The 22797-nt window shown below is 30.0% G+C and overlaps 4 protein-coding genes across 15 annotated transcripts in view; 1 reads left to right on the top strand and 3 right to left on the bottom strand.

The window, feature by feature from the left end:
- Nucleotides 1-985, bottom strand: part of Glurib (Glutamate receptor IB) — a 223378-nt gene extending 222393 nt beyond the window's left edge. For all 6 annotated transcript variants that reach the window (XR_014424809.1, XM_083032497.1, XM_083032495.1 and 3 more), the window contains exon 1: nt 701-985. Coding sequence is in view for 5 of the 6 variants with exons in the window: in XM_083032497.1 (XP_082888623.1) it covers nt 701-935 (235 nt within the window). In the remaining variant the exon portion in view is untranslated. The remainder of the gene's footprint in view (nt 1-700) is intronic.
- Nucleotides 986-3250: 2265 nt separating this feature from the next.
- LOC145932908 (uncharacterized) lies at nt 3251-9814 on the bottom strand. The gene is made up of 6 exons (XM_083032134.1): nt 9771-9814; nt 9047-9220; nt 8396-8546; nt 5148-5407; nt 3950-4023; nt 3251-3303 (listed from the first exon to the last, which is right to left on the bottom strand). Exons 1-3 carry the CDS (start codon nt 9812-9814, stop codon nt 8486-8488), a joined length of 279 nt encoding a protein of 92 aa, XP_082888260.1. The 3' UTR covers nt 3251-3303; nt 3950-4023; nt 5148-5407; nt 8396-8485.
- A 386-nt stretch (nt 9815-10200) lies between these two features.
- The window catches only part of Tfiiebeta (transcription factor IIEbeta), a 46264-nt gene continuing 33667 nt past the window's right edge, over nt 10201-22797 (top strand). The window contains exons 1-5 of one of the 5 annotated variants that reach the window (XM_083057255.1): nt 10201-10684; nt 10949-11225; nt 11529-11738; nt 11813-12129; nt 12958-13465. In XM_083057255.1, the coding sequence (XP_082913381.1) occupies nt 10623-10684; nt 10949-11225; nt 11529-11738; nt 11813-12127 (864 nt within the window). In that variant the 5' untranslated portion in view covers nt 10201-10622 and the 3' untranslated portion in view covers nt 12128-12129; nt 12958-13465. Of the gene's footprint in view, nt 10685-10948; nt 11226-11528; nt 11739-11812; nt 12230-12506; nt 12938-12957; nt 13466-16806; nt 17171-22797 lie in introns of those variants that run through there. The other 4 variants (XM_083057249.1, XR_014427172.1, XM_083057247.1 and 1 more) reach the window with 4 other exon arrangements.
- LOC145947478 (ras-related and estrogen-regulated growth inhibitor) lies at nt 13672-21234 on the bottom strand. Of its 3 annotated transcripts, none has more exons than XM_083057262.1 (6): nt 19669-20674; nt 18875-18988; nt 16092-16148; nt 14857-14930; nt 14510-14776; nt 13672-14419 (listed from the first exon to the last, which is right to left on the bottom strand). In XM_083057262.1, exons 2-6 carry the CDS (start codon nt 18969-18971, stop codon nt 14264-14266), a joined length of 651 nt encoding a protein of 216 aa, XP_082913388.1. In that variant the 5' UTR covers nt 18972-18988; nt 19669-20674; the 3' UTR covers nt 13672-14263. The 3 variants fall into 3 exon arrangements, with proteins under 3 accessions (XP_082913388.1, XP_082913390.1, XP_082913385.1); XM_083057259.1 differs by lacking the exon at nt 19669-20674 and adding an exon at nt 20849-21234 and having other exon boundaries at nt 13679-14419; XM_083057264.1 differs by lacking the exon at nt 19669-20674 and having other exon boundaries at nt 18875-19007.

Here is a 22797-nt window from a genome sequence, read left to right as displayed (position 1 = left end):
ATATTCGATACTGAAAAAATGGATTCTAGCTATATTTCGTATTATACCGAGTGCGTTTTCATACCACAACAATATCGATACTCAAACAAAGTAAACAACGCGTGAAATAGGAAACGTTTTTTTGATTACTATGTCACTATGTGTTTAGTATTAACAGTTATCATATTATATTCTTAATTTTTATTCTCTCAGTTTTGCTAATGTTTCACAATATCATTTATGTTCCGCGTAGAAAAAAAATATCTCAAATATTAAAATATCGCGCATTAAAGCGGATTTATTTCGAGAACACTATTATGCACATTTTGATCGAGATAATGGCGCTGACAAAGTAGCAATCATGATTGTATATTGCAAAACTATTTGTTTTAGCGCACTTTTCTATCGGATTCACAATCGATGTGACGCTGCCTCGGAGAAGAAGCCGATATTATTGATGGAGCATATACCACGTTAGTATTTAGAATACATAAGCGAACGGTATGTTTGCGTACGGTGGCTATATACACCTACGAGTTCAGTAACCCTTCTGCCGACGGCAGACGTGCTCGACGAGGAGGCTGAGCCCGGCGAGCACTCGACTCGGCGCGTCTCTCGCGAAACATCTATAGCTGGCTATAAGCCCGGTATCATCCGGGAGACCCGGCGTCGCGTATAAGCAGTACGTTAACGATATGTACAACACACAAACAACACTCACCGATGGGAATCTTGTCTGGAAATACCGCGGGTACCAGGATCAAGAGGACGGTTAAGGCCATAGTCATCATCGTGGCAGTAGATGGTGGTCTGCTGATCCTACCGGTACTGTTTCCCGCGTTCTTTTCGGCTTCCCCGGGGAGGACCGACGCGACGATACCGAGAGGGACCGCGATGGCGCGACACCGTCGTCGCGACGAGGGTGGTCCACCCGTCTCGTGAACAACCGGGAGCATCTTCCGAGCTCCGTAGTCTGACACAAACTGCCGTACTCTACTTGGCGTGAACTCGGTCTCGCCTGAACCGCCCCAGCATCCCTCTCATCCTCTCTCTTCCCCACTTACCATTCCCACCCTCTATACTCCTCTCGTTTCTCTCTCTCCACCCCCATTTCTCTCTCTCTCTCTCTCTCTCTCTCTCTCTCTCTTTCTCTCGTTCGTGGACCCCTTTAACCAGCCACCCCAGCCATCCCTCACCCTTCCCTCGATGCATTGCAGCGCTCTCGCTCTCGATCCACCCTCCCTCTGTCGCGACTTCCGCCACCACCGCGAGCATCCTCCATCCTCTCTCTTTTTCTCTCTCTAGCGAATATCCTACTCTATTCCTCTCTCCTATGCTCTAGCCTTTCTCCCTTCGTCGCACCCTCGTGCTTCACCACGGTAGTTCGGGATGGAAGCGTACGTTTAACGCGCATGTTACGATAGTCGCGGCGCGCGTGTTCGTCTCGGAAATATTCCGCGCACCTGCTGACTGGCGTCACGCCGCTACCGATATCGCCAGTGATACGATGCCGATGCACGCCACATCGATGTAGATGCCAATAGGCCGGAATTAAACCAACGCACAATATACTTTCGTTCGCAACTTCATTAATGATCGACTTAATTCAAGATCCCACCCGATCCATATGTTTATTGAAACAATATCATGGAGATTGGAGATATATAATCGTTGCAAATATAAAATAAGTTATTGCAACGCTGTTGAAAAGTTCTGACAGAAATATAAAATTTTAAGGCAATTATACGACCATTCATTGCCTCAAATTAATATAAAAAAATAATTTAACACTCACCACTTGAGATGCGGTGCGCAGCGGTAGAGTTATAATTAGACTTAATTCAAGATCCCACCCGATCTATACATTTTATTAAAATAATATCATAGAGATATATTATCGTTGCAAATATAAAATAAGTTACTTTCGTTCGCAACTTCATTAATGATCGACTTAATTCAAGATCCCACCCGATCCATATGTTTATTAGAACAATATCATGGAGATACATAATCGTTGTCGCAAATATAAAATAAGTTATTGCAACGCTGTTGAAAAGTTCTGACAGAAATATAAAATTTTAAGGCAATTACGACCATTCATTGCCTCAAATTAATATTAAAAAATAATTTAACACTCACCACTTGAGATGTGGTGCGCAGTGGTAGAGTTATAATTGGACTTAATTCAAGATCCCACCCGATCCATACGTTTATTGAAACAATATCATGGAGATATATAATCGTTACAAATATAAAATAAGTTATTGCAACGCTGTTGAAAAGTTCTGACAGAAATATAAAATTTTAAGGCAATTACGACCATTCATTGCCTCAAATTAATATAAAAAAATAATTTAACACTCACCACTTGAGATGCGGTGCGCAGCGGTAGAGTTATAATTAGACTTAATTCAAGATCCCACCCGATCTATACATTTTATTAAAATAATATCATAGAGATATATTATCGTTGCAAATATAAAATAAGTTACTTTCGTTCGCAACTTCAGTAATGATCGACTTAATTCAAGATCCCACCCGATCCATATGTTTATTAGAACAATATCATGGAGATACATAATCGTTGTCGCAAATATAAAATAAGTTATTGCAACGCTGTTTAAAAGTTCTGACAGAAATATAAAATTTTAAGGCAATTACGACCATTCATTGCCTCAAATTAATATTAAAAAATAATTTAACACTCACCACTTGAGATGTGGTGCGCAGTGATAGAGTTATAATTAGACTTAATTCAAGATCCCACCCGATCCATACGTTTATTGAAACAATATCATGGAGATATATAATCGTTACAAATATAAAATAAGTTATTGCAACGCTGTTGAAAAGTTCTGACAGAAATATAAAATTTTAAGGCAATTACGACCATTCATTGCCTCAAATTAATATTAAAAAATAATTTAACACTCACCACTTGAGATGCGGTGCGCAGCGGTAGAGTTATAATTAGACTTAATTCAAGATTCCACCCGATCCATACGTTTATTAAAATAATATCATAGAGATATATAATCGTTGCAAATATAAAATAAGTTACTTTTGTTCGCAACTTTATTAATGATCAACTTAATTCAAGATCCCACCCGATCCATACGTTTATTGAAACTATATCGTGGAGATATATAATCGTTGCAAATATAAAATAAGTTATTGCAACGCTGTTGAAAAGTTCTGACAGAAATATAAAATTTTAAGGCAATTACAACCATTCATTGCCTCAAATTAATATAAAAAATAGTTCAACACTCACTACTTAAGATGCGATGCGCAGCGGCAGAGTTGTAACACAAACGTTGATCTCTGTAAAAAATAAATACCCAAATTATGTAGCAATATAAAAAATAATTAATATTTTAACAATAATTAAAAATAATTAAAAAAAGACAAATATATTAATACTCAATAATTATTGTAATATATATCTACACAGAGAGAATTTTCTTAGAATTTACCCTGAAAATCATAGTAATCGTGGGACAATATGGTATGGAAAAAATTTTATGAAAATTTCTCTGATTAATATTTATCACAATAAAAATAATAATATCTATCACAATAAAATATAAAATATATTTAATTAATTTTACTATGCAGTTTAGTAAAATTAATCAAACATGTTTTATATTTTATTGTGATAGATATTATTATTTTTATTGTGATAAATATTAATCAGAGAAATTCTCATAAAATTCTTTCCATACCATATTGTCCCACGATTACTATGATTTTCAGGGTAAATTCTAAAAAAAAATTTGCTCTGTGTACTTAAAAAAAAACAAATTTAAAATTTTTAATTTGTATTTATTTAAAATAGATATTTAATAAAATAGTTATATAATTTGCAAAAAATTTTTTTGGAAATCTAGTCTCTTTCATAAAAACTCTAAATTCTAAGACAATTGTCACCATTCACCTCAATTAATATAAAAAATAGTTTAACACTTACTATCCGACATGATAAGATGAACATGCAATGAAATGCGATGAGCAGCGGCAGAGTTGGAACACAAACGTTGATCTCTGTAAAATACAAGTATATCCAAATTATATAGCAACATTAAAAACAATTAATATAATAATAAGTAAAAATCTCTTCTTTTTTTTCTAAAAAAAAGGCATGTTATTGACATTGTTATCGCTTTTCCGCGATGCTGATTGACTGTCTTGATTCGCATTGTGCGTTATATTCGTAGCATCGAAAGGCTGTTATCGCAAGGGTTAATAGTTTGACAGTTTGTCCAAAATAAAAATAAAATAAAATAAAATAATAAAATAATATGTTTGAAATAATATATTATAATATACTTTAAACTCGATTAATATTTTTCACAGTTATCAGCTGATTTCTGTCAAAAAATATTAATTAAAGCGGATAAAGCATTATAATATATTATATTACTTACAAAATATTATTATTTTAATTATAATAATATGTTGTAAATAATATAATATGTTATAATATATACTTATAATATATACTTTGTCCGCGATTAATATTTTTTGACAGAAATCAACTGCTAACTGTCAAAAATATTAATCGAGTTTAAAGTATATTATAATATATTATTTCAAACATATTATTTTATTATTTTATTTTATTTTATTTTTATTTTGGACAAACTGTCAAACTATTAACCCTTGCGATAACAGCCTTTCGATGCTACGAATATAACGCACAATGCGAATCAAGACAGTCAATCAGCATCGCGGAAAAGATGCAACATACTTGCGAGAATCTTAACATGCCTTTTTTAGAAAGAGATGTTATAATACTTTCAATTCAATTAATATTATTGAAATTATCAACTGATTTCTGTCAAAAAATATTAATTGCGGATATTATTGTTACATATTATTTAAAACATTACTATTTTAATATTTTCAACATGTTATTATTTTAAAATTTAATTAGCAAATTAACGCTTTATTATCAGCTAATTTCTATCAAAAAATATTATATAAATAAAGCGTTAATTTGCTAATTAAATTTAAAAATAATAATATGTGTATGAAGGCTGGCGTATAATTTCGTGAAAACTCATAAATAATTAAGAGTTCTGGCTTATCTTCGGTAGTAGAATAGAACTATTGAAACGATCGAATATCTCTATGTAATTTAGAAAAAAAAATTTTATTATGCATACCTCACAGTTGTCCCGCTGTTGCCCGATGCCTCCCCGGACCTCCTCCTCCTCTCTTGGTCCATGGTAGCACTCACTCGCGAAAACACGAATAATTACGATCGCCCGATACTTTATACGGCACTCCCGACGCGTGAATGGCACGCGTTATTTCACGTACATTGCACAATGAGAAACAACGATACGAAAACTAAAATCGCACGAAACAATGTCCGTTCGACACTCGTAGTCAAACTCGCGCGCAGCTTGTCAGCAATGCTTACCTGTAATAACAAATAAAATACACATTTTATAACATATTATTATTATAAAATTTTAACAACAATTTACTATATTTAATATTTTTAACATATTATTATTTCAAAATTTAATTAGCAAATTTTCACTTTATTAATATTTTTTTGACAGATATCAACTGATTAAAGCGTCAATCTGTGCCAATTAATTTTAAAAATAATAATATGTTATAAAATTAAAATAATAATATGTTTTGAATAATATATGTTATAATACTTTAAACTCGATTAATATTTTTGACAGTTATCAGCTGGTTTCTATCAAAAAATATTAATCGCAGATAAGGCACTATAACATATTATTTCCAACATATTTCTATTTTAATTTTTATAACATATTATTATTTTAATATTTAGTTAGCAAATTTTTACTTTATTAATATTTATTGACAGATATCAGTTGATTAGAGCGTCAATGTTCTAATATTCTAATTAATTTTTAAAATAACAATATGGTATAAAAATTATAAAATAATAATATGTTTTAAATAAAATGTTACAGTACTTTAAACTCGATTAATATTTTTTGACAGTTATCAACTGATTTCTGTCAAAAAACATTATTCTAGTTTAAAGTATTATAATATATTATTTACAACGTTATTATTTTAATTTCTATAATGTATTTATTATTTTAATTTCTATAATATATTTATTATTTTAATTTCTATAATATATTTATTATTTTAATTTCTATAATATATTTATTATTTTAATTTCTATAATATATTTTTATTTTAAAATTTAATTAGCAAATTAATACTTTAGTCAGCTGATTTCTGTCAAAAAATATTAATAAAGCATTAATTTGCTAATTAAATTTTTAAATAATAATATGTTATAACATGTAAAATAATAATATATTGTAAGTAATATATTATAATGCCTTATCTGCGATTAATATTTTTTGACAGAAATCAGCTGATAACTGTCAAAAATGTTAATCAAATTTAAGAAATTATAATATATTATTTAAAACATTATTTTAATGTTTATAACATATTTTTATTTTAAAATTAAATTAACAAATTAACACCTTATTAATATTATTTTAGAGAAATCAGCTGATTAAAGAGTTAATTTGCTAATTAATTTTTATAATAAGAATATAATATAAAAATTAAATGCGCGCACTTGTGTTGTTCTATTAATAAGTAAAAATCTAATTTTTTTAAATAAATAAGTTTAAATAATTATAAAGTATGAACACATTAAAAATATTATGTAGCTATATTGTGTGTGTGTGTGTGTGTGTGTGTGTGTGTGTGTGTGTACACACATAAATTTAATATATACTATATAATTCTTTAATATACAATATTATGTATATATTAAATATTACAAACAATTAGTATATTAATAATAAGAAATTAGATATATTTTATGCATTCTATTAAAATAACACGTAGAAAAATTATGCCATGCAATTATCACGGGAATAAATAATTAATTACATAAAGGACAAATAGTAAGCAGTAAATTTACCTTAAATAAGCTTTACTATCGCGTACTTTTCTTTCTTTGTTGCTCGCACAATATTAATTCGCGAAAATACGATTACGATCGCGCGCGTACTAATAATAATCGGAGTATAACAATTGTGCGGCACTTTGCACGGTATTTTACTCCCGGCGTGACGTCACATGCAACGCGTGCTTTATTACCGTTACAATGAAAAAATCGCGCAAAAAAGATACGATCTACTCGGCACCCGTGATGTCTCAAACCCGAAAAGTTATGATCGCGCGACACTTTACACGGCATTCCCGATGTTGATCACACACGACGAGCATTTTATTACATTACGACGAAAGAATAACGCGAAGAAGATACGGTCACAAGAAACTGCGATCTACTCGGCACGCGCGCGATGTCTCACAAACGCAACGGACAAATTTTAAGTGGCGGAGAGCTCGAAAATTACGTGGACAACGATTACGATCGCGGGCGCACTAATAATAATCAGAGTATAACAATTGTGCGGCACTTTGCGCGACATTTTATACGTTCACAAGAAGTTGCAATCCACTCGACACGTACGCGACGTCTCACAAGCGGAAATGGCGGAGAGATGGTAAATTGCGCGGCCAACTTCGCGCGCTAGCGCTACCAACTTCGCGCGCGTTTGTATGAATGTACGTACATAGAATACATAAAATATATAGAACACAGTCCACTTGTATTACAAATACTTCGAAGCGTTTGATTGGTCAGTTGAAATTGACCAATCAAATCTATATTACAAACGAAAATGTTATTTTATGATATACATAGCAAACAAATATATTATATATTTTTTATTCTATGATATAAAATATCTTATATATATTTGTTTGCTCTATGTATATCCTAGAGTAAAATTTTCGTTTTCAATATAGATTTGATTGACCAATCCCGATTGATTAATAAAACATTTCGAAGCATTTGTAATGTTAAGTGAAATGTGTTTTATGTATATACATGAACATTGCACCACGCAAATATTTAAATTATATTATTTTATATGTGTGTATATATATATATATATGTTATGTCATATATTATATTATAGAATAAAATATTTGTTTTGCAAATCAATTTATAAATTTTATCCTTAACAATATCAAATATTTCACTATCCATGTTGAACAAATAAACTTTTTGATAATATCTCTTACATTAATTAATATAAAATTATAATTCTTATAAATTATAATTGTTACGTTAATTTTTTAACAAACACATTCAGAATAATAAGGATTTTTTTTTAATATAATTTTACTTTGTACATTTAATGCAGATTGGATAAAATAGAATATTATTAATATTAAAATGTTTATAGTTTTCATATAATATAGTATAACAAGTACACACAGCGCAATGTCGTTTTAGTCCTGATAGAAAGAGTATCCTATATTACATATATGCGTAACATTCTCTTTGCCAGAAAATTCATAAGAATAAGGTATAACTTACCGGAAAGAGCGCAGCGTCGCAAACAGTCTCGTCTAATATATGCGCGACGCGTCTTCGCTCGTTGCTCGAATAAGTTTCTTCGTCGAGATTTTAAGCGGTCGGACGGTCAACTTTATACGTCCGCGCTAGCGAATTATGGAAATCCTTCCTGAAAAAGTTCAAAGTGCGGCGAGATCACGCTAACGTGTCAAAAGGTGCAAGTCGTTGTTAAAGTTCGTCAAAAGTTTTGACAAAAAGCATTAATGTTTGTTCTTACGTTATTAAATTATTATTTTGATGATCTAATAGCAAAGATTAACATCAAAGATATTTAATAAAACTTACATATGACTAATCTACTTGCTAACAAAAAAGCTACACATAATTTTCTCCAGAAATTCCAAAATCTTTTTTTAAATATTGAACGCGTTACAAAATTTACAAAAGAAGTAAAAATCTCAATTATTTTAACGTCTATTATATTAGTTTTATTTTTTTTAAATGTTTTAAAATAATAAAATCGTTTCATTAAAAAGATAATAATTTGATTATAATCTGATGATTATTATTATCGTATAAAAATCGTGTTATCATAAATGTTTTATTAAATTAGATAATAAAAAGCATATATACCATATTAAGCGAATTATTAAGCGAATTCATCTATTTCTGCGATGCAACATTTGTCTTAATTCGAGGCAGGGTGATTTGCTGTTCACAGCTGGCGGCAATAAATTCACAGATCCTTGTTTAAGTGGAAGCCCTTCGACGTGAAAGTCATAATACCAAGTACAGAATAAAAGCAAGGTGCGTGTGCTGCGTCGCTCGCAAAACGCCTTCGTTGCGCTAGAACACATCACAAAATCATTCCCGAGAATTACTCTAGGTACAAACAAGTAGCATATTTTTTTATGGCCAGTTTTTATATAAAAAGTTCTTATTTTCAAAATCATCTTTACAGATCGGAAGTCTACTAATAAATGTATGTACCTGAGCGTATCTAACCTCTATGTGTATCTGAGCCGATCTTAGGTACGATTTTAAAATGTATATATCATCATTCAAATGTATATATGTATATATCTCTACATATTTCTATATATGTATATATTTCATTTAATCTAACCGATATAATAATTACGTGCGCGAAGCAAAGTTATATTATTCCTTGATAATATAAAATATGAAAAATTGTAACGCATGCATACAATAAATTATTATTGCGATGCATTCATAAAAATATATTAATATTATTATACAATGCATAAAAATTTAATATTTAACAGAAAATGCGAATAAAAAGAATAGAATTTTTTATAAGAATCTTTCGATTGAAATACCTGCACTTCCATTAACTTCAAACATCTTCATATATCCACCTCACTGCACATCTCACGCGAAACTGACAACTGACAATTGACAATGAGACATGAGACCCATCACCGCGACGTAAAAGAGCGCATGCGCCTAGAGCGTCGGCCATTACGGCGACCACAAGACTCCGTGCAGCGGTCGGTGTCGCCATCTGACGGCAAAATCCAACTTCACAGCCAAGACAGGACCTGACCGGACCCAACATCTCTCTCTTCCTATCCCTTCATTAGAGTAGCTCGTCCCATACGTCCACTACGCTGCACGTCTCGCACAAGACTGATCCCCACCACAATACACTGTGCAGCGGTGTCACGTGATCATGATCACGTGTCGCCAACTGATGACGAAACGAACCTAACTTCAGAATCATGAATGAAGCGAGGATGAGAGCCGAGCTACGGTATATTGTTAGCGAAAATCACTTCGTCTGATAAGATACAAAATCTCTTTTCTTTTCTCTTTAAATCCCAAATGCTAGAATCTGCTGCTTTATTTATTATATAATTTTTTATACAAGCTTTTATGCAAGCAAATAATAAGTGAAATAAACATCGTATAATAAACAGCAATGCTATGATCTATTCCCAGATCGTGGCAAAAAATCTTTATCGGATACAGACATAGATTTGTTTTTTCTTGTTTCTTTTTTAATAAAAATTAATAAATAAGCTGCAACCAAGAGCATGGCAATCTTTAATACGGTCGTGTCTTGCGCAGTGGCATGTGGTTTTACGTCTGTGATCTGGGGACGAGAACCGAGAACAGTTAACAGTGTCTGCGACATCCGACAAGAGGTTAACGTAAAGTGGCAGTGTACGAAATTGTATGAAATAAACGATTGTAGAGCGTGAATGCTATTAAAATTTGAATTAAAATGGATCCAGCTTTACTCAGAGAACGAGAGCTCTTCAAGAAACGTGCTCTAACCACACCAGCGTAAGTGTGTTCAATTTGCTCTCTTTTATGTTATTGTTTTATCAATATACACATACATATGTTAGGATCAAATTGTATAATTCAACCATAAATCTCATGTAGGGATTTAAAGTAGTAATTTCGTTTTATTTACTTCTGCAATTTAAATATAAATGTATAAAATCACAATATCATAATTATAACCTCACTTATCAAAGCATTTATATTGTTTATTCAAGAATATGTATTTTATGGATATATATCTTATGTAATATGTGATTGCAGAGTTGAGAAGAAGAAGCAGGAGAAAGAAACTACAAAGGATGAAACGCCAAAGAAAAATGAACCGCCAAAGAAGAAACCTAAACTATCGTTCATATCTACGGGCCCTAAGTTGGATATGGTCAACTTTAAGACCATGACTGGTAGTACGCAATACAAGTTTGGTGTATTAGCAAAGATAGTGAAGCACATGAAAGCAAGGCATCAGGAAGGAGATGATCATCCTTTAATGTTGGAAGAGATTTTAGATGAAACAAATCAATTAGATGTTGGATCAAAAGTAAATAATGATTCGCATTATATGACACAGTGTAACATGACAAAATATTCTTCCACAAGTATAAACATATTTGTTTTATATGCCGTTACAAATTTATGTGAATTTATTTATATAATATTATAGTACAGAAGTATAATATATTAGTATATTATAGTACAGAAGAATATCTTGTTATATCTCATTATGTTGTGTTGTAATATGTAATATTATATAATCAATTTTAAGCATTGGTTGTTTTTAGTATAATTATATATTTGTTATTTTTTTCATTTCTAAAGCTATTTTTTTCTTATGTATTTTTAGGTTAAACAATGGTTGCAAACCGAAGCTTTAATGAAAAATCCTAAAATTGAAGTAACATCTGATGGTAGATTTGCCTTTAAACCTATGTATAAAATAAAGGATAAGAAATCCTTATTGAGACTTTTGAAACAACATGATTTAAAAGGTCTTGGTGGTATATTATTAGAAGATATACAGGAGAGTTTACCACACTGTGATAAACATTTAAAGGTAAATTAAAATATATATATAAATTTATCTCTTAGTAACTTGCCTGATAAATATTAATTACATTTATGTTTCAGAGTTTACAAAATGAAATTTTATATATTATGCGACCGCTTGATAAGAAAAAGATCCTTTTCTATAATGACAAGACAGCGCAGTTTCCTATAGATGAAGAATTCCAGAAATTATGGAGAGCTGTTGCAGTAGATGCCATGGATGATCAGAAAATAGATGAATATCTTGAAAAACAAGGAATTAGATCAATGCAAGATCATGGACTCAAAAAGGCAGCACCAATCAAACGAAAGAAGCCTGTTAATAGAAGGAAACAATTTAAGAAACCAAGAGATAATGAACATTTAGCAGATGTTTTGGAAACGTATGATGATTAAAGGTATTATTCTATTTTATTGTAAATAAAATTAAACCATATTAAATTTATCTTGAAATAATTAGTATTAGGTGAAAATTAATATAAGTATTAGGTAAAATTAATATTGTCAAATTTTTTATTTATAAAAAATGTATTATAATTTATTTTTCTAAATATAACTTTAGTCTCATTTTTCAATATCAATGACTATGTGGATTAATGTGTTGCTGATGCGTTGCTGATATAAAAATATCACTCCGAATATTTATTTACATCGCAATACATATGTAAGACATATTTTTAGCATCAAACAGGATATCGTCACAGGATTTCACATTATGCCTACATAAAGAAATTTGTCAATTTTTTAATAACATTTAATCTCTTTTCTTTTCTAGTCTGTTCCTCCTGATCTCCTGTTTCTCCTGACATTTTTGCAATTAAATTAAATCGTGCAATTTTGAACAATGTATTTAGAGATATTAATTAAGATGATGCTTTTTTACTAGCTACTACCATGTAGTGCACTAGCAACTAGTGAAGAATCATCGTGTACTTTAAAATGCTAGTAAACTAGCATGCTTTTTTTTCTCTAACTAACTTGCTCTAGTCAAGTTAATATATTTTAACTTTACCAGCTGCTAGTGCAGCAGCAAGCTACATGCTGATGCGTTGCCGATATAAAAATATCACTCCGAATATTTATTTACATTGCAATACATATGTAAGACATATTTTTAGCATCAAACAGGATATCGTCACAGGATTTCACATTATGCATACATAAAGAAATCTGTCAATTTTATTTTTCAGCAATTTTTTAATAACATTTAATCTCTTCTTTTCCAGTCTGTTTCTCCTGATCTCCTGTTTCTCCTGACATTTTTGCAATTAAATTAAATCGTGCAATTTTGAACAATGTATTTAGAGATATTAATTAAGATGATGCTTTTTTACTAGCTACTACCATGTAGTGCACTAGCAACTAGTGAAGAATCATCGTGTATTTTAAAATGCTAGTAAACTAGCATGCTTTTTTTCTCTAACTAACTTGCTCTAGTCAAGTTAATATATTTTAACTTTACGAGCTGCTAGTGCAGTAGCAAGCTACATGCTAGTAGTTAGTAAAAAGTTATCATGTAAACTAAGCTTTACGCTTTACTATTACAGTGCCACATTAAATTATATTATACATTTATGTCATTAAATAATATATTATTACACATTATCACATTATTAAAATTTTCAAAGGTGTGATCAATATTGTGTAGTTGCAGGTTGCATTTAAGACAATATTCCATAATTCATAATATTTCATCAAAAAAAAACACAAGTTTTTAGAGCCTCTTTTTAAAACACATTTTAATTAGACTATTATAATTGTCAATTATAAAATTTAAAGAACTTTTTCTTTTGACAATTTAAGACATTTTTTGATGCATTTGTTTATATGAATTAATAAATTAATAGCTCTATTTAATTGTTATTTATCATTACTATATTTTATTTTGTTAGCCTAATGTACACACACACACACACACACACACAATATATACACAGAAAAATAGATTTTTACAATTACAATTTATTTTCGGCATATATTAAATAACTAAAATATTTATTGTCACATGATATCTTATTATAAGTACAAAATAAATATAGAATATTATAAGCCTCAACATTTATATAATAAATTTATATAATTATGTATATATTGGACACAATCAGCCTTTTTTTTAGATCCACTGCAATACTTGTTTTATTTGCTAGTAAAAAATTACAAAATATATTTTATTGTTTTATAATACAGGAATTATAAAAATATTAGAAGCAGTTGACTGTTCTGTGTATTACACCTTTTTCTGAAGTTTTTCTAAAAAATTTTAACTTTTAGGTATCTTCACATTTTGGAATTTTAATTTTCGTTGAAATTTAAGTATATTTTTTCTATTATAAAAATATTTAAATGTTTGTACATTCTATATGTCACACATGTCAATATACATGTAAACTTATTACTGTACAAATTCAAAATTGTGATATTTTCTTTGGCATTTGTAATTTCAACTTTTTAAAGACACAGTTGTATTGTTTTTTCATCATAGAATATTCATTTTTGTATATTTGTAATATGCAAATACTTGGAACAACGATGTTATTCTTTCGGTAGAGCAGAGTCACTTTTTCCTCGCGAATAAGCACGCGTTGCTTTACTACCAAGCATTCTGTCCAGCAAAGATTGTTTATTTCTTCTTCTAGCTGCAAGAACTTCTCTGCATAATTCGTGAAAAGATTCTGCGACTTGAGCAACCTATACAAATTATGACTGAATTATTACTTAAAAAAAAAAAACAGTAACTCACACCTCCAAATATTAAGTAAAATGTAAAATTGTAGTTACCTGTTCAGCAGCAGTTATTTCACTAAACCAGCATTCAAAATCCTTTGCTAATATTTCTCCTTCCTCAGCACTGACTTGTCGCAAATGAACCATGTCAGCCTTATTTCCAACAAGAGCAAGAGGCATCGCAGCTTCAGGATCAGCTATCGCTAGAGCTTCTTTTGCTTTTCTAACAAAATTAAAAGAATTTCTATCTGTTATAGAATAAACTAGCAGCAAGCCGTCGGCCCATTGCAAAGTTTCCATTGATGGCAATTCATCCTCACTCTGAAATGTCATTTAAGATATGCAGGAAACTGTCTATATATTAATATATGTATAAGATTTTTTTTATATAGAGAAATTACCTTCGGGCATGTATCTAAAATTTCAAAAAGAATAGGTTCTCCGTCCACTAATACTTCATGTTTGTATCTTGTTTCTAGAAAATAAGATAAGAAATTTGCACTTAAGTGTATTGATAATAACTATTATTTTTAGTATAAATATTAAATTTTGTCTAAACATAAAGTTACGCAATTTTATAATAACTTATGACATCATAACGAAACATCTCACATTTGATTTAAATTTATTTTTAGTTTATTTTAAAAAAATTAAATCATAAATACTCGCATTAAGTCAAATTGACTCAAACAATTTTTCATTTATTTGCATAAAGAAGAATGCAATGAAAATCAACTAAAGTAAAATTTTTTATTATTGACAGCAAGGTATTATATTTACTTATAATTGCTGATTGTCGATTTATTTAATCTAACTCAACGCGTGTGTGATTGTTCGGATACAAAGTGTAAATTCAACATATTATATAAGAGAAAATGTCAGTAAGAGCAAAATAATATATCAAGAAATATTTTTTTTTGAGCTTCTTTTTTATTTATTTATTTCTTTATTAAATTATTATCTATTAAATAACATATTCCTATTTTCTTTTCATTTATACAATAGTATGATTTGCGAAATATTTTTTCAAAACAGTAATAATTGCTATAGCACAGCTGTATTTATTTTTAAATATAATAGAAAATCATTTTTTTGTATTTGTTAAGATATAAACTCTCTTGATACTCTTATAATTTATTTCGATTATTAGATTGTAACGAAAAAAAATATTGGTAATTTTTAGATTTATAAATAAATGAAGAAAAAAAATCCGACATACAATAACTATTTGTGTAACTTTTCACTGCATCAGCACTTAAAGATTAAATTTATACACATATCATTAAGCAGTCTTTCAAATTGGATTTAATTTGAGATGCGCTAACACGACACATGCTTCTCTTTTACTTAAGACTGCATCAGTATTTGTACAAAACGATAAGTTTTGTTCGAGTATCAACCTTGCATTAGTACTCGTCCTGTCTAGTGTCAAATTCGTCGTCGATAAATTTAGAACAGACACGGACTGAGGTATGCAGAAAGAGAATATACGCGGCCTTAGAAGCGGATTACAGCTGCTGGCAATTTTTCAGAACTGGTGTGATATTCTGTCGTATACATTTTAGCATACATACATAAGTTCTATAAGTCACGAATTGATAAATCGACGGTTATCGACATTTATGATCTTTCTCACCTGATTGATGATCGTATTCCCCGATGTATCTTCTCGTCAAAAATCTTACTGTCAATGCTGAAATATATAATGGAAATATATAATGTGTATATAACTAATTCAAGACATAATTATGTTATGCGTGATATAATTGAGTTGGCAAACTGTAATGACAGTACACAGGCTCTCTCACATTTCGAACTTGTATACATATATCACACGGTGATCTATATTTCATCCATTTGTTACAGCTGTATCTACTTATGTAAGAGAAAATTAACACAAAAATATTGTGTTTAGGTTGTAAACATTTTGCATATATATATATATATATATATATATATATATAGCAAAACTTAATTTAATTACATTTTATAAAGGAGAAAATTATATCAAGATCGGTACTTTTATTAGTACAGTTTATCAAGTATTGATCTTGATATAATCAATAATACCTAATTAATATTCCTAATTACAGCAAAAAATTTCATAGACATTATCTGTCTCATTATTTCTCTATATTTAAAATATTCTGTATATATTTTTTGTCATACTTTTTTTATATGTATTTACTTATGATTATTATATGTATACTTTATTTCAATGTAAATTGAAATTTGATTAATTATGTAAATTGATTAATGATACACAAATCCTCTTATATATGTATATATGAATTTAAAAAGATTGATATTTTTCTCATTCTAATACTAAATGTAATAAATTTTAATTACAGAAAAATTCGTGCTGGATCCGACAAATTAAAACATCTAAGCGAGACTTTCACTACTGCTACATCTTCGATGCGTTGCTTCAAAGCATTGTCCAGCGTGAAAGTGATAAAAAGAGGCTGTTAAGCGGTCTTGCACGATATAATATTGCATCTGAATACATTGCGATTCGATCTGGGGAAACGAGAGAACAACCTAGTGACCTGCTTCGAGGTATGCCACACTATTTTTATCACAATCTCAAACTTGCCGTGGCGCCATAAAATCTTGCGCGACAACAGTGCGTTAACTATGGCTTACTTCATTTCAAAAAGCATTGAATTTTTATCGAACACGAATCACCGATCTATATAGATCGAGTAATATTGGTAAACAGCCTGATAACTTCTTGACACTATAAAATTAACGTTCTGCAAAAAATAAATCTACAAAGAAAGATATCAGATAATTTGTCGAAAGAAAAAAGAAAAAAAGAGATAATTTTTAAACCAAACTTTGAATAATTTAGCATAAATTTATTATTATTTCATAAGTATAAATTCAAACGTTTTTCGAATTTATAAACGAAATAAGTGTATAAATATTCCATGGATTCAAGATTCAATAACGTGAAAATGTATCTCTGCTCGAGATATATATTGTTTATAATATAGACCAGTTTTGATCGACAGAAGCATGTGAATGTTTCGAAATTTAGTGTAACGATCAGATTATTTGCGTCAGAATTTGTGGCTCAAAATTATTGGGATATTACTACTCTTTTCCTTGATTTAATCTCAATGTCAGTGAAAGCGTGTTCAGAAATTTTAAATTCAGAACGCTTAAAATTTTAGCTACAAAAATCTAAATTAAAAAAATTAAAATAATAATTCTTAAAATAATTTTAAAAATAGATATTACGTATTTAATTATAAATATGTATCTAAGAACAGGAACAAAAATTCGAAAAACCTCATAGAAGACTTTAAGAGATATTTAAAAAATTAGAATGTTTTTTTGAATCGTTTTATTTGAATCATATCTGTATTAAGGAAATTATATTTTTTATTTTAATTTACACTGCGCGACGGAGATTATCAGAAAAAATAAATATTTTTAACACGCTATTATAACGTCTCTTAAACAATGCAGTCGCCTAAAATGTACAAGAAGTAATATTTTTCCGATATAAGGTTTCTCGACCATAGAGAAATATATATTATGGAAAGCATGACGAATCGAGACTCGATTCCAAAACGGAATTTGAAGTAAAACTTTATAAATAGCAGCCACGTATTTTGCAATCGGTAGAAGAGACGCACAGCTCTCTAGCGAAGACGAACCAATTATTTACTCACCTATGCTTTTACACTTGCCATTACCGAAAATACATGCGGTTGGCTACTCTCAACTCAGAGTTCTCAACGCGTATCTCATATATGTATTTATCACGTGGAGCTTGAGATGCTACTTACACGTGCATTTGCATTTGAATTTAGAGTGTTGACATTTAACGCGAGATTTTTTTCTTTCTAGAAATATATTTCTTGTTTTTGTTCTCTTTGTGAATGCTTATATACATACATGGCAACGAGGCGTCTTTGCATACGATCCAAACAACGTATGAAATGGGTTTATTCTTAATTATTTGCCAAAATTATTTGATTTATATCAGATTCATAATACTTGAAATTAAAACATAAAATTATCGCGACGTAATTAACTACTTTTTCTATCCATGTACTAACATCAATATTTGTTTAAAAACTATTTTACTGTCAAAAATTGTGGAATAGATAATTATAGAGAATCGAGTATTATTTTTCGTATATGAGATTCATTAATTTTTTGCAAATTTTGTTATTCCCATTACATTTAGCTTTTCCAACAATCTGCATTTTTGTTTCTCAATGTGTGATGCAAGACATTTTATTGAAATAAACATCTTTTTCATCACAAAATATTAATATTGATGCCATAGTGTGCATTCTTATTTTAAAGTTTTATCACATTAATATTGATATTAGCATTGATATGGAAAGTTGAACGAAATTTCATTATGAAGTTTGGTTCTATCGAAATGCATTCACTTACCGCTTTTGCCAACTCCTGGCGCTCCTATCACAGCCACTTTGACTTCGCACAGCGAACTCTTCTTCCTTCTGATGCCTCTAATTGCATTTGACGTCATACTATAAGCATTTGTTACTGCCGAAAAGAAAATTAGACAGGACGTCGTCAAACTATCGTACGAAAACGTCTCATTATTTAAGAAAGTTTTCAAATGCATATTAAATTATTTTTAATCACGCCAAAAGAATATCCCTAAAACTCAATTTAACTTTATATTATGTATTTTTTGGAATAGAAATTAGTATATACAACTCTATACATAAACTGTTGTATATAGCAAATTTAATTATTGTACACAGAGAAAATTTTCTCTTAGAATTTACCCTGAAAATCATGATAATATCTATTACAATAAAATATAAAATATGTTTGATTAATTTTACTATGCAGTTTAGTAAAATTAATCAAACATGTTTTATATTTTAGTGTGTAGATATTATTTTTATTGTGATAAATATTAATCAGAGAAATTCTCATAAAATTCTTTCCATACTATATTGTCCCACAATTACCATGATTTTCAGGGTAAATTTTAAGAGAAAATTCTCTTCGTGTACTATTTATTATTGTTGATTGTTAACAAGTACTATAATTATTATTTTTATTATTATTATTATTAATATTATTAATTTATATGCTTGTGGTAGAAAGTTAATTATTTTAGAGAGATTATTCGTGTGTTTTTTATTTATTATTAATTTTCATCGCGGAACTAATTCGTTGTTTTGATTTATTGAGCCACGGTCCATTTTTACCGAATGTTCCGTTTCCTCTATAGCGCAATAAAAAAAGCGAAGATTTTTACAGCACTTCGTGGCATCCGCCGCTTGTTTCTCTTTGAATGCGTGTTTAAATAAGTCATGCTACACTTCGGAAGAGGAAGGGAGCGGTAAAAAGCATCTGTATAGAAAGAGAGAGAGAAATGTAGAAAGGGAGAGAAAAAGATAGACTGAGAAGTGCAAGGAAGAGAAGGCAAGATGTGACGGGTACATTAATAGAACGGTTTGCACGCACATGTCCCGTGGAATCTTAGGAATTTCTTCCACTGTCTAACAATGTACCGAGGTTACGAATATCGGATACAAGATTGCAACGATAGTGTGGTTCGTTACGAAATTTTCATGTAATCTCGTCTCGATGATATAGATCCCCGATACCGCTCCTAATCGAATTCATTAAAATCCAGTGACTTTCTCGAGATCTCTATTTAATAACATGCCATTAATTTATTATATATAAACAATTAATAAATCTACGATTATTAAATCAATTTTGTGCACAGGCGAAATCATATGCTCTTCTATTAATCGTTAAAGCCTGTCTGCACTAATGTATTTAACGACACACTTTCTTAAATAAATGCACGTTAACGGGTCTCTTGGAGCATTTCACTGCATAACAAAGTAGCCGCGATCGTATAGTGTAGATATAAATAGATGATGCTATAAAGACTTAAAAATATGCAAACGAGCATACTTAATGTAAGTAAATAATATTTAACATAAGTAAATACAGCCTTTTTTCGTCAAGAAATACTCTCTCTTTCTCCTTTTTCTCTTTTTTTTTTTTATTGCACGTAACTGAAGAAAATATTTTTTTTATCCATGCTTAATGTTTTATGAGATTCGACCATCGTGTAAAATTGTGTTGCACGAAAAATTTGAAATATAATATGCATTATCGTTTTTGGATATTTTGCAAGTTTGAAAAAATTTTATATTTGATAGAAACTTTGCATTACGTAAAAATGTATGATTATTGATGCATGAATCGAGAGAAGCTAGAAATGTTTCCAACTATTTTATAAATCCAAAGAATATATAAAAGTATCATATAACAAATAAATTGAGTATATATATAAAAAGAATATACTATTTACATATACAACTATATATAATTTGTACGTAAAGAATATAAGTAGTTGATGTAACTTACCACTACACACCGATATTATTTTATTGTCTTCTTTTACACGCTATCATCTATCATATCGCGATTGAACAGTCAAATAACAAATGTTAAACAAGTTAGGAATGTATAATTAATTCGAGTGTGCAATATAAAATTTCTTTAATAATTATTTAATTAATTTTGCAGTCAAAGATTAAAAAATTGAACGCGATGCAACCTTGTCTTTGACGATCAAGCATAGTACTTGCGTTTTTTTATTTTTTGCCAGATTCCACGATTAAATCATAAAAAAATATAGATTGACTAATGAAATTGCGCGTGTGTCACGTGGATTGATTCAGACGTTTCGTTTGAATTCGCGATGTGAACCGCCGTGGCTCTTGGTCTCGGCGCGACTGTCTTGCTCTATTCTCTTCTGGCGGCTCGCGAGGCCCGCCAGTTCCCTTATTGCTCTTAAGCCATGTACATGCGGTATCCGCTTCCGGTACAGATGTGCGCGCAGACGAAGGTCGAGATTCGAAACGGCCGATGTCCTCAAAGCGCCGCGACGCGCCGTCTTCGCGTCTTGATAAATTTGGAACAGATATACTCGTGGCACAATCCGAAATGAGAAATCAAGGTGTATTTTTTAAGGCGCGCGGAAGCTTTGCCAAACGCTGATTAAATTATAATTAGTGACGATTAAAATAAAAATTACATTTGTTAATAATTTGACAGAATAACATTAATATAACGTTCTTTTATGCTCGTATGCTAGTTGCTCTTCTGCAAGAATTATGAATAACGAATAAAAATCTAATGCCGGATACAAAGGCTTTCAAGATTGTTTTAAATTTATGAGATGCGGCTGAAGGTGCCCCTTTTTCAGCGCAATATTTTCTGTTGAATAATAAAAATGTTGATGCATATATAAAATACAGGATAAATGTTGCAAAATAGCTTTATAGATAATTGTATTTTATTATGTCATTAAAGCACGAGGAAGAAAATATAAAATTATAAGTTTACTCCAAATGATAGATAACATAAAAAAGATGTATTAATAAGAATTACTGTTGCAAAATATTGTTCTACAATCGTTGACAATTTAACAATACTAGAACAACACAAGCGCGCGCTACGCGCGCGCCATTCATTGATTTCATATTTTAAAAAATAATTATTAAAATAATAATATTTTTTTGACAGAATCAACTGATAACTGTCAAAAAATATTAATCGAGTTTAAAATACCATAACATATTATTTTAAACAAATTATTATTTTAATTTTTAAAATATATTATTAAAAAACTTAATTAACAAATTGGCGCTTAAATCAGCTGATTTCTGTCAAAAAATATTACTAAAGCATTTATTTGCTAATTAAATTTCAGAGTAATAATACGTTATAAAAATTAAAGTAGTAATGTTGATAATACTTTATCCTCGATTAATACTTTTTGACAGAAATCAGCTGATAACTGTCAAAAATAATAACCGAGTTTAAAGTAGCTAATTTCTATAAAAAAATATTAATAAATCTTCTCGTCCATAAAATCGTAATTAGTCTCGACGTTGTGATTATCTCGATTATCAAAACAGTCTTACAGAAAATTCTATTTTTTTTGTTCGCACTTGTTTTAGATTTAAATACTGAATTTTTATGCATTGCATAATTAATTAATATATACTTCTTTATGTATTGATTGCAATGCATGCATAAAAATATGTGAATTAATTATGCAATGCATAAATATTCATTACTTAAATCTTTAACAGAAAACCAAAAAAATAGAATTATATACAAGAATCTTTCGAACAAAATATCTATGCTTCTATCAGATTCATGCGTCTGTACACACACATCCAACACACTGCAGTCTCGCGCGAGACTGACCGCAAGACTCTGAGCAGCGGTATCGCCAAGCGCACCCGACACCCTACACATCCTCCACGCTGCGCATCTCGCGCGAGACTGATTCTCGAGACATT

Source organism: Prenolepis imparis, unplaced genomic scaffold (genome assembly GCF_030444845.1).
Source record: "Prenolepis imparis isolate NDT839.2.m4 unplaced genomic scaffold, iyPreImpa1.0 SCAF_2, whole genome shotgun sequence".
In the NCBI taxonomy this organism is placed as follows: Eukaryota; Metazoa; Arthropoda; class Insecta; order Hymenoptera; family Formicidae; genus Prenolepis; species Prenolepis imparis.
The sequence above is the reverse complement of the archived record's forward strand: the minus strand, read 5'-3'. Positions and strand labels throughout refer to the sequence as shown.